At 39.4% G+C, this 9,868-nt stretch overlaps 1 protein-coding gene across 1 annotated transcript in view; it reads left to right on the top strand.

Moving 5' to 3' along the window:
- The first annotated feature begins 559 nt into the window (after nucleotides 1-559).
- dcst1 (DC-STAMP domain containing 1) overlaps nucleotides 560-9,868 on the top strand; it is a 76,573-nt gene continuing 67,264 nt past the window's right edge. The window contains exon 1 of the mRNA XM_039749655.1: nucleotides 560-631. Within this exon, the coding sequence (XP_039605589.1) occupies nucleotides 574-631 (58 nt within the window). The 5' untranslated portion in view covers nucleotides 560-573. The remainder of the gene's footprint in view (nucleotides 632-9,868) is intronic.

The raw sequence follows: 9,868 nt of genomic DNA, 5'->3' as shown, positions 1-9,868 counted from the left end.
TTGCGTTGATTTGAATATATGCAGAGGAGAGATGCTGGGTATATTGGGAAAAGGGTGTTAACTATAGAGCTGCCAGGTAAGAGGAAAAGTGGAAGGCCAAAGAGGAGGTTTATGGATGTGGTGAGAGAGGACATGCAGGTGTGACAGAGCAAGATGTAGAAGACAGGAAGATATAGAACAAGATGATCCGCTGTGGCATCCCCTAACGGGAGCAGCTAAAAGAAGAAGGTTTGGCCCAAATATTACCTAAAAGTGGAATTCTGACATGAAGCCAAGATATGAAGTCTCAATATAGAAGGGGTTCAAAATTCATTTCAATGCATCGAAAAGTCGGAGCTTCACAGCTAAAGAACACCTAAAAGCTTGAACGTCAAACTTGGCATTTATTCCGTTGAATAATACGCGCTTTAGAAGTACCACGTGTGCAGCCAACAGGTCACGTTATGACGTCACCACATCTCGACTTTAGAAGGAGTGACGCCAGCACTCCGAGACATACGCGCCGCGTGTTCTGCGGGAGTCGAATGAACACCGCCTTGTTTCACAGAGATGGGAGAGTATGTAGCGATCCCGATGGACGAGACTGCGCTAAGAAAACGGAGGAGTTTGAAGATGCCGGACTCACATAGCAGTGAGTGCCAAGACATTCGTCTGTCGGTCTTCCCTATGTATGGGTTTCTATGCTTTTCGCCCAGACTGTATTGACATCTTGGAAAAGCGGTGTTATTTATTTAGACATTTCATTATTTTTTGTACACAATTAAAGGTACTCGTGTTTTATAATCCCGCCACAGGCAAAGGCAAACTTTTTTACATTCTTTTATTTTCAAACGAAAACCAAGAATACGTGAGATTTGATTTTTAATTACTTTTGAAACATTACTTCTGTCGCGAAGTTTCTAATCATCGCCATTGGAGGTTCTACGGATGAGTGAAAGGATACGCGCTATCTGGGTTGAGTGGCGAGGTTATAACACACGAGTACCCAATAAAACTGGGCTTTCAGCGGCCAAATGGATAAAAGATCTAAAAGCAATCTGACATCGCTCAGAAATGTCGATGATTTATTGATTTCCTTTTAGAACAACGAGATCAGAAACAGTCGCGTGTCCATAAAAGACCGCCAGAAGCCAAAGGTGACCTGAATACACTCCAGAAAACGACACGCTGCACACAAGTGACAGATGTTTTAAATATTAACTCGAATACTAAAACAGAAAGTAGGTCTCGCTATGCTGTTGAAATTTCCCAAATCCCAATATCAGAAAAATCCTGTAAAAACCAAAACCCAGTGGAAAAAAAGTAAACGTACATCTCCAGTTGAAAAAACTGTAAATGTTGGATTATATGGTGGGTATAAAAAACTTGGGGGCACCAGTTGGAGAATTAGGGATGCCGCATAATTTTTATTTTTGGGCTACCGTTTTGTTAAAGCTGCGAGTTAGTTGAACATGTTCACCCTGACTAGGATAATCCAAAAAAACAGATTAATGTTCTCCAAAAGGCAAATTTTATTCTTTTTCGTATATATAACAAAAACACACAACATCTTGATGAAAATAAACAACATTTAGGTGTCACTCCTTTTGGCAGTCATCTGAAGTGAACAGCAGACAACTGTTCCACACTTTGTACGTCTACAACTATAGTACTGTCTTTGATGAAGTTGTAAAATATTCAACCAGTTGAAGAGTAAATTGTTTCTGTTCCTTGCCCTTTGTTAGTATGTCATTGTACTTTTAGATTAGAGTTATTCCTCTTTAAGCCATGTCATTCACTACCGTCATGCGTGTTGAAAGTTCACAAAATGTGTTGAAGATTGGATCATCTGTCTACTCCTCTGATGTTTTTTTTTTCTTTGAGAAACAGCTGAGACCTTTCTTTGCCTTTTTTCCATTAGAACATCAAAGAAGGATGTTGTTCTTTCCCTGTAACTTCAGCTGTTCAGATTCATTTGTCAGCTTAAGACATCATGGAATGTCTGGTAATGATGGCCACTGCTGGCTTTGCACCATCTTTTCTTTTGTTTCTCTGAGACCCTGTTTTCAAAGAGGGCTACGTCTGTCAATGTTCAAAAAAAAAAAATAGTGGTGCCTTGGAAATGCTGTAAATGCATTACTGGCCAACAGCCTGGTTGGGGTTGGTCTTAAGAACTGATGAAAATTCAATGTCATTGAGGGGAGCTCAGTTTGTAAATGGTGCTTCATTCCACTGTCTTATATAAACACGTGAAGTCATCCTGAGCCTTAAAAGAGAATATTTTTAACAAATAAATGCCTGGACTAGTTGCAACATGTTAAGTCTATATGGGCGTCTTGATGTTGGTAAATGAAAGATGGGATTTTGAAGGAACCAGTTCTCTGGGTCAGATCCTAAACTAAATGAAGCCACATTAATTCAATAAATCCCATATTAAATAACTCCTAAGTTACTGCTACGACTGTTAAGTGTAATAACTTAGCAGTTGTGAAGTTTTCTCCACTTTATATAGGCAGTGGTTGTTACCAAATGCTTGTAAATATTTCTGTGTAGATCACCAATAAACTAGAAATAAAAGAGTAACCCCTACTTACTACTAGAATAAGTAATCTGTCCTTTGGATGAGATGTAAAATCTTGTTCCTGACTCTGTGTGGTCATAAAAATCCCTGGGCATCCTTTGTAAAAAGTAGGGTGTGTACCAATGCCCAGGCTGAATTGCCCTCCATAGCCTAGTCATTCTGGCCCCCTAATCATCCCCTTTCTCAAACTGGCAGTCTTTCTCTCACCACTTCACCACCTAATAGCTAATGTGTGGTGAGTACACTGGCACAAAAATGCATAGTACATAGTATGTACTAACAAAACAAATAAAATACTCAAAATGGAGTGACCTCTAGATGTTTTACAGTCAGACCAAAATTTCACACATAAGCAAGCTATCCCTAATGGATAAAAATAAGCCTTGTGGAGAAATGATTCTACACACAGCGACTCTTGGCATTTGTTTGTGGACCACCCTACACCCTGACAGGGCTATCACCCTGGTCAAGGCAGGTCTTGCATCTGCAATTATTGTGGATTGAAGGTGGTAGGACATAGTATTATGGACTTTTCACACCACATTTTGACCAGAATTTTCCTAAACTGCTTTTCAGCTAAACATTATAGCAGAAAGTGGTTTAGAAAACTCTAGTTTTCTTGTTTGTGAATTTCCCCTTGGGATTAATAAAATATCTATCTATCTATCTATCTATCTATCTATCTATCTATCTATCTATCTATCTAGTCTGCAGCAGTTTTCGGGAGGTTTCAGCTAAACATTTGTTCCATTGAAATGAATGGTATCATGTCTAAAATGCTGGGTAGAAAAAACAAGGGGTTGTTTTTGCAGCATTTTTACATTTTTACAAGAAGACGCTCTCTTCCCAGATGAGCACAGAATGAAATGTGCTAAAAAAAAAAAAAAGGCCAGCATCGTCACCGACACTCGTGCATTCTCATCTGCTGACAGAGAGATTAACCTTGAGTGTAGCTTGCAATCAAGTGATGAGACCTGAGCAAATGTTATAAATAATGTACTTTTAATCAGGTTAAAGTTCAGTAAGTGTGGTACAGATGTTATATAGGCAGAGTGATAACGCAGAGCTTGCATTCGTGTGCCATATATGGGGCTTGCATGTTCTCCTTGTGCACTTCTAGAATGATTTTTATTACTGAGTGTGCTTAGTGATACCTGATGATTACTTGCTTTAACACTGAATACTGCACGTGTCATTGATGCCTCTGAATTAACAAAATATGTTTAGTCCTTAATGTTCTGTGAAGTTAATAACATTCATCACCTTTTTCCATCTCGAGCCCCTGTAGATTCTAGGTCAGAGCACTAACTGGACCACCTCCAGGTCACACTATTTCAGAATATCAATAGCAAATAACTGTATTCAAACTAAACAGATATTTTATTTATTTGCTTTTGTTGCTGGATGTCATGCAGCACACTCTTTTCTGATTGGTTGTGCGACGGTACCCTGTACAGGAGTCGTGTTTACTTCTTACCTTCTACCCAGTTCTGCTGCGACAATCACTGGCTCTTTGTAAACCTAAGGTGGGCCAATTAAATGCACACCTCAGAGCATGCAGGTTTAAATGCACAGTATATGCCATCTGTTCAGGTCTTGTCACTCAATTGCACACTTAACCTCTGCTGTCACTACTCAGCTGGATCACGCACATGCATGATGGTGCTGACCACAGCAGGCAATATCTGTGAAATAATACAATCATTTTTTTTGAGTGGTGAGAATAAGCATCCTTATATGTCATAAAGACATTATCACACTTCTCTGTACATATGTGGTTATCGACCTGGAATTTTGGAAGAAGCAGCTTCCTCTTCCTCTCAACTCCCTTTGATGCAGAAGTGGGTGCACACACTATGCATGCTCATGATGCCTACACCATCTCCTCTTCAGTACTGTGATCATAGGAATGAATTAATAATTCTTTACATTTAAATAGATGAAAGGTCTAAAGCCATAGAAGACATTCTGGAGGCACAACGATCATCTCACAGCCCGATAACACCTCACAACCCATAAAATGGTGACAGAAATTGATGGCCGTGATATTTTCCTTGTGTGAAACGCTAGGTGGCACTTTTGCCCCTTTAAACCCAACAGACAGACATTCAGGACACATGTCAAAAGCACCAAGAAGACATTTTAATATTTTCTTCTTTAAATTGTGCCTCTAAGCACCACAGCCACCAATAAACAAACAAATACCAATCACAATAATCTTAAATCCCTCCTCCACACCTCCCAGCAAGCTTTGTCCACCTCCATCCGACTCTAGCTCGCTTGCTGGGTTTTTAGCAGTTCTTTATATATGGTCCGACCAAGAAGTGCTTCCATCCTTCCATCCACAAGACTTCAGAACTTCCGGGTCAGATGAAGAACTTGAGTTTCTGTTAACCCAGAAGTACTTCTGGTCTCCGTCCTCATGACTTGATAGTACTATGTAGGAAATAAGAGTCCTAAGGTCTTCTCATAGCATCCCCTGGTGGTGCCCACGGTACCCAGCAGGGCTGCGATATTTAACTCCAAAGTCCATGTGAATCTGGGGCACCGTTAAAGTGTAGGGAAGCAGCCATCCAGCGCTTTGGGGGAGGCAGTGTCTAAATGTAGCTGCCTTCCCCCATACTTCCATCCTCAGGGCATCCCGGCCGGGCTGAGCTGCCATCCGTCCCTTACACCTGCAAATCCATCCATCCATCCATTTTCTAACCCGCTGAATCCGAACACAGGGTCACGGGGGTCTGCTTCTTTGAAAACACTTGAAAAACACTCAAAGCACACTTGAAAAATGACATTAAAAATTTTATAAAGTATCCAACAAATGCTGGAAATTTACAACGTTCAAGTGTGAATGGCCCCTTAATAGTTTCATCACGGTCCTGTGCTGTTCAATTCCTTCAGGTGTCACACAAACATTGTCACCTTGATTGCCACCCTTGTCTGTCCTCGACGCCTGTTTTTTTTTTTATTATATAAAACAAGACTCTTTAATAGCCACATTTGCATCCTTCCTCGTCCATTTCTTTTGTTTATTCACGTACCCACTGCATAATTTATTTGTGATTGCCATTTTCCCACTATCTTATTATTTTGTCCAACCTAATGTGTTTAATGCTGCATTATGCAATATCTTGCCACGGACATTGAGTCTGTGACGGACGCACCTCTAGTTATAATGCATCTACTCTCCAGCCAATTTTAAATTTCATGGTGAGTAAAAATAAGAGTTTTGTGTGTCACTATAAAAATATTTAAAAGTCTGTATATTTATATTTTTATGAGTATGTGAAGAGGGTTTCCAGATTTGGGGAACTTTGTGGTACAGATCACTTCAAATCACCTGCCCCTTTTGGACAGCCTGGCACCTTGCACATTCTTGGGTAGGGGGTGACAGCATGGGATTGATATTCACTTAGCACAATCAATTTGTCCAAACCAGCCCACTTATACTAAAGGCTGACCATATTTGTTTAGGCTTGCTGGCAGTGGTATCATACAAACCCATACTTCACACTGTAAACCGTAGTGTTTTGGTTAATCTTACACAAAGTGCAGCTCTGGAGGCTTTAACAGGCATTAACAGTAGTATAGTCCCCAGAGGGGACTGGGCAGTCTAATGGTCTGGAATCCCTACAGATTTTATTTTTTTCTCCAGCCGTCTGGAGTTTTTTTTTTGTTTTTTCTGTCCTCCCTGGCCATTGGACCTTACTCTTATTCTATGTTAATTAATGTTGACTTATTTTATTTTCTTATTATGTCTTTTATTTTTCTATTCTTTATTATGTAAAGCACTTTGAGCTACTGTTTGTATGAAAATGTGCTATATAAATAAATGTTGTTGTTGTTATAGAGTGGTATGTCAGCTTTGGTGCCAGTTAAAATCTGGAATGTCAATGAAGAATTGACTGGCTTCACACTTGTGGAAAGTATTTAGACTAACTATGAACACAGGTAGTAGATGAAAAAACAGGATCTGTTTTTTATTGCTATTTTATTTATTTATATAGTATTGCCAACTTAACTGATGTCAAAATTATTACAGTGCCCATCAAAATGTACAACAGGTTACTGAGAATAAAAATTAGATTAGTAATATAGCAGCCTTAGCACTACAGTTGTTCTTAGCTCTACAAGCCAAATAACTATATAAAAAAACAGCTGATTGACTGAGTTCCTCCCCTGGCAGGGGTTCAGATTATACTTTTATTTATTTTTTCTTTTACATTGTAGATCATTTAGTTTCTTTATATCTAAATATATTTTTTCATGCACCATGTGCTTTGTGGGAGGTGGGACCACCTGCCCATCACTGCAAAGGGCTGCCGCTGATGAAAACCTACAGTCACTTGCGGTTCATTGATTGCGCTGGCATTGGTGAGTTTGTTGGATTCTGATTTACTTTGTGCTCTTGTAATTTTCTAGATTTGGATCATTTGCACTGATTTTTTTTTTACTCTTCTTTGGATTATTAGGACATTTTTACTGTTTCAGACAACTCCTTTTGCCTTTCGTGCTCTTTGGAACTTCATTGTTAACAAAAGCATATTTGTGTGATAACAATTCTTTTTATTTATAAAGATTCAGCATTTGCCCTCTTGTTTGTAGCCAAGTTCCCCCCACCTTTAGTGTGCATTTTGAGATATTTTTGATACTCTTGTGCTTAGGAATCAAGTTAATAAAAGTATGTTGATATGGAATGGATAACAGCTCAATGGAAATCATAAGCAGGCCTAGGATACTTTCCTGAAGACTTGTGTTTATAAGAAGACTTCAAACACCAGAAGCCTCGGACAAGATGTTAAACATGGGTGGGGGGTCTTAATTAATCCTTTGGACTCCTAAAAGAGCTAAACTGAAAACTTTTGGGGTTCCTGAAAATAGATAAAAAAGAAAAAGACATGTTGTTGTATATCACTAAGTAACCATTATTGGATTTGCAAGGGAAAAGGCTCAAATGGAAGGTCATTGTTAGGGTGCTTCCTTTTATTTTAGCTTGCGTTGACCCGCTTGAAATCACAAGCTTGCTCTTAACTAAAAAGAGCTGCAGCTTTGGCTGTAGCATTGTAACAAACCGGTTCACAGTACACAATTATTGTATTTTAATCTGCAATGGCTATTGTGAAATAGCCGTTTTAGCTTAAATTAGACTATACTCCAAACTGAAGAAAAGAAAACAAAAGCACTTATACATTTAAGATTTCCATCTATCCATCCTGCTATGTCCTAACTACAGGGTCATGGGGGTCTGCTGGAGCCAATCCCAGCTTACACAGGAGGCAAGGCAGGAAACAAACCCTGGGCAGGGGGCCAGCCCACCGTAGGACACACACACACACGCACAATTTAGAATCGCCAGGCCACTTAACCTGCATGTCTTTGGACTGTGGGAGGAAACCCACACAGACAGGGGGAGAACATGCAAACTCCATGCAGGGAGGACCTGGGAGGCGAACCCGGGTCTCCTAACTGCGAGGCAGCAGCGCTACCCACTGAGCCACTGTACCGCTCACATTTAAGATTTACTTATTAAAAATTAAACAGATGAAAATGTCCCAAATTAAGAAATTTCAACCAACAGTTTAGCTACCGTTTATGTGAAGACCAACACTGCTATGTTTAATGAGTTTTTGTTTTTTGATTTCCTATGTAGAAGTGCACATATGTCCCAAAAAGCGTGGGCTCTGTGTGATGCTGGTCAGAAGTACAAGGTGGTGTGGTTTTAATATTACATATCTGTGTATGATGCATTTTGTCAGCTTAAGCTGAGCATTACCTAAGTGTTCTGATTGTATATTCCATAGTTACAGAGGATTATTTCAGTTTTCAGCCAAATCTAGAACACTTTAACAGGACCTTCCTGATAGCCATAATATATGAAGCTCTCCATAAGTTTTGGGACAAAGACACATTATTTTCCTTAATTTACCCCTCTGCTCCACAGTTTAAAATTTCAAATCTAACAATTCAAACTTGATTAAAGTGCACATTGCAGACTTTAATTTAAGGACATCTGCACACACTTTGGCCACACTTTGTAGAAATTGCAACTCTTTTTTTACCTGGTCCCATAATTTCAGGACATCATTATGTTTAGGACACAGCATTTGCAGGTATATTTAATCAGTAATATTTAGTTTGCGTATCTCTTTGCATACAATGATGGCGTCACAGGTGTTTATGATTACTCATGTGTGTTTCATTGCCTCATTAGTGCAGGCATAAGATACCTAGGCTTGCTTCTAGTTAATGAAAGTCAAAGACGCCATTATGAGGCTAAAAAACAAGAATAAAAACATTACAGACATTGGCAACATCTTGGGAGGACCTAAACCAACTGTGTGGAATATCATTAAGAAGAAAGAACACACTAGTGAGGTCAGTAACCATGAGGCAGATGTGTATGTGTCATAGACAACTATCTGCAGAACATTTCATGAGCAGAAATACAAAGGCCACACTGCAAGATGCAGACCACTAGTTAGCCACAAAACAGGATGGCCAGATTTCAGTTTACAAAAAAGTACTTAAAAGAGCCTGCAGAATTCTTGAAAAGAGTCTTGTGGACAGACAAGACAGAGAATAACTTGTATCACTGTGATGGCAAGAGCAAAGTTTGGAGAGTAAAGGGACTGCCCAATGTCCAAGCATACCATCTAATATGTTAAATGTAGTGGAGGTGTTATGGATTGGGCCTGTATGACTGCTGAAGGTACTGACATACTTCTCTTCATTGATGATGGATCTGCTGATGGTAGTGGCACTAAGGTGTATAGAAATATCTGTTCAAATTACAGTAAATGCCTCCAATCTTATTGGACAGTTCTTCATCCTACAACAAGATAATACTCCCATACAGACTGCTAAGGCAACATGTTATTCTTTCTAAAAGCTAAGCTAAAAAATGGAAAATTCTTGAACAGCAAAGCCAGTGACCTGATTCTATCCAATTGAGCATGCCTTCCATATGCCGAAGAGAAAACCTAAGTGGACAAGCCCCCAAAAACAAGTATGAGCTGAAGATGGCTGCATTCAAGGCTTGGCAGAGCATCACCAGAGCTATTTATCGCAGACTTCAAGCAGTCATTGTATGCAAAGAGATGCGCAAACTAAATATGACTGATTTAATATACCTGCCATTGCTGTGTCCCAAACATGGTACACTGAAATAGGGGGAACCATATAGAAAAAGTGTTGTCATTTCTACATAATGTAACCAAAATATTTGAGAAGACCCTTAAATGAAAGTGTGCAATGTGCACTTTTGTCACGTCTGAATGGTTTGATTATTATCTTAAACTGTGGAGCAGAGAG

The sequence above is a fragment of the Polypterus senegalus genome, chromosome 3, assembly GCF_016835505.1.
Source record: "Polypterus senegalus isolate Bchr_013 chromosome 3, ASM1683550v1, whole genome shotgun sequence".
In the NCBI taxonomy this organism is placed as follows: Eukaryota; Metazoa; Chordata; class Cladistia; order Polypteriformes; family Polypteridae; genus Polypterus; species Polypterus senegalus.
Note: the sequence above shows the minus strand (reverse complement) of the source record. Positions and strands in the feature narration are given on the sequence as shown.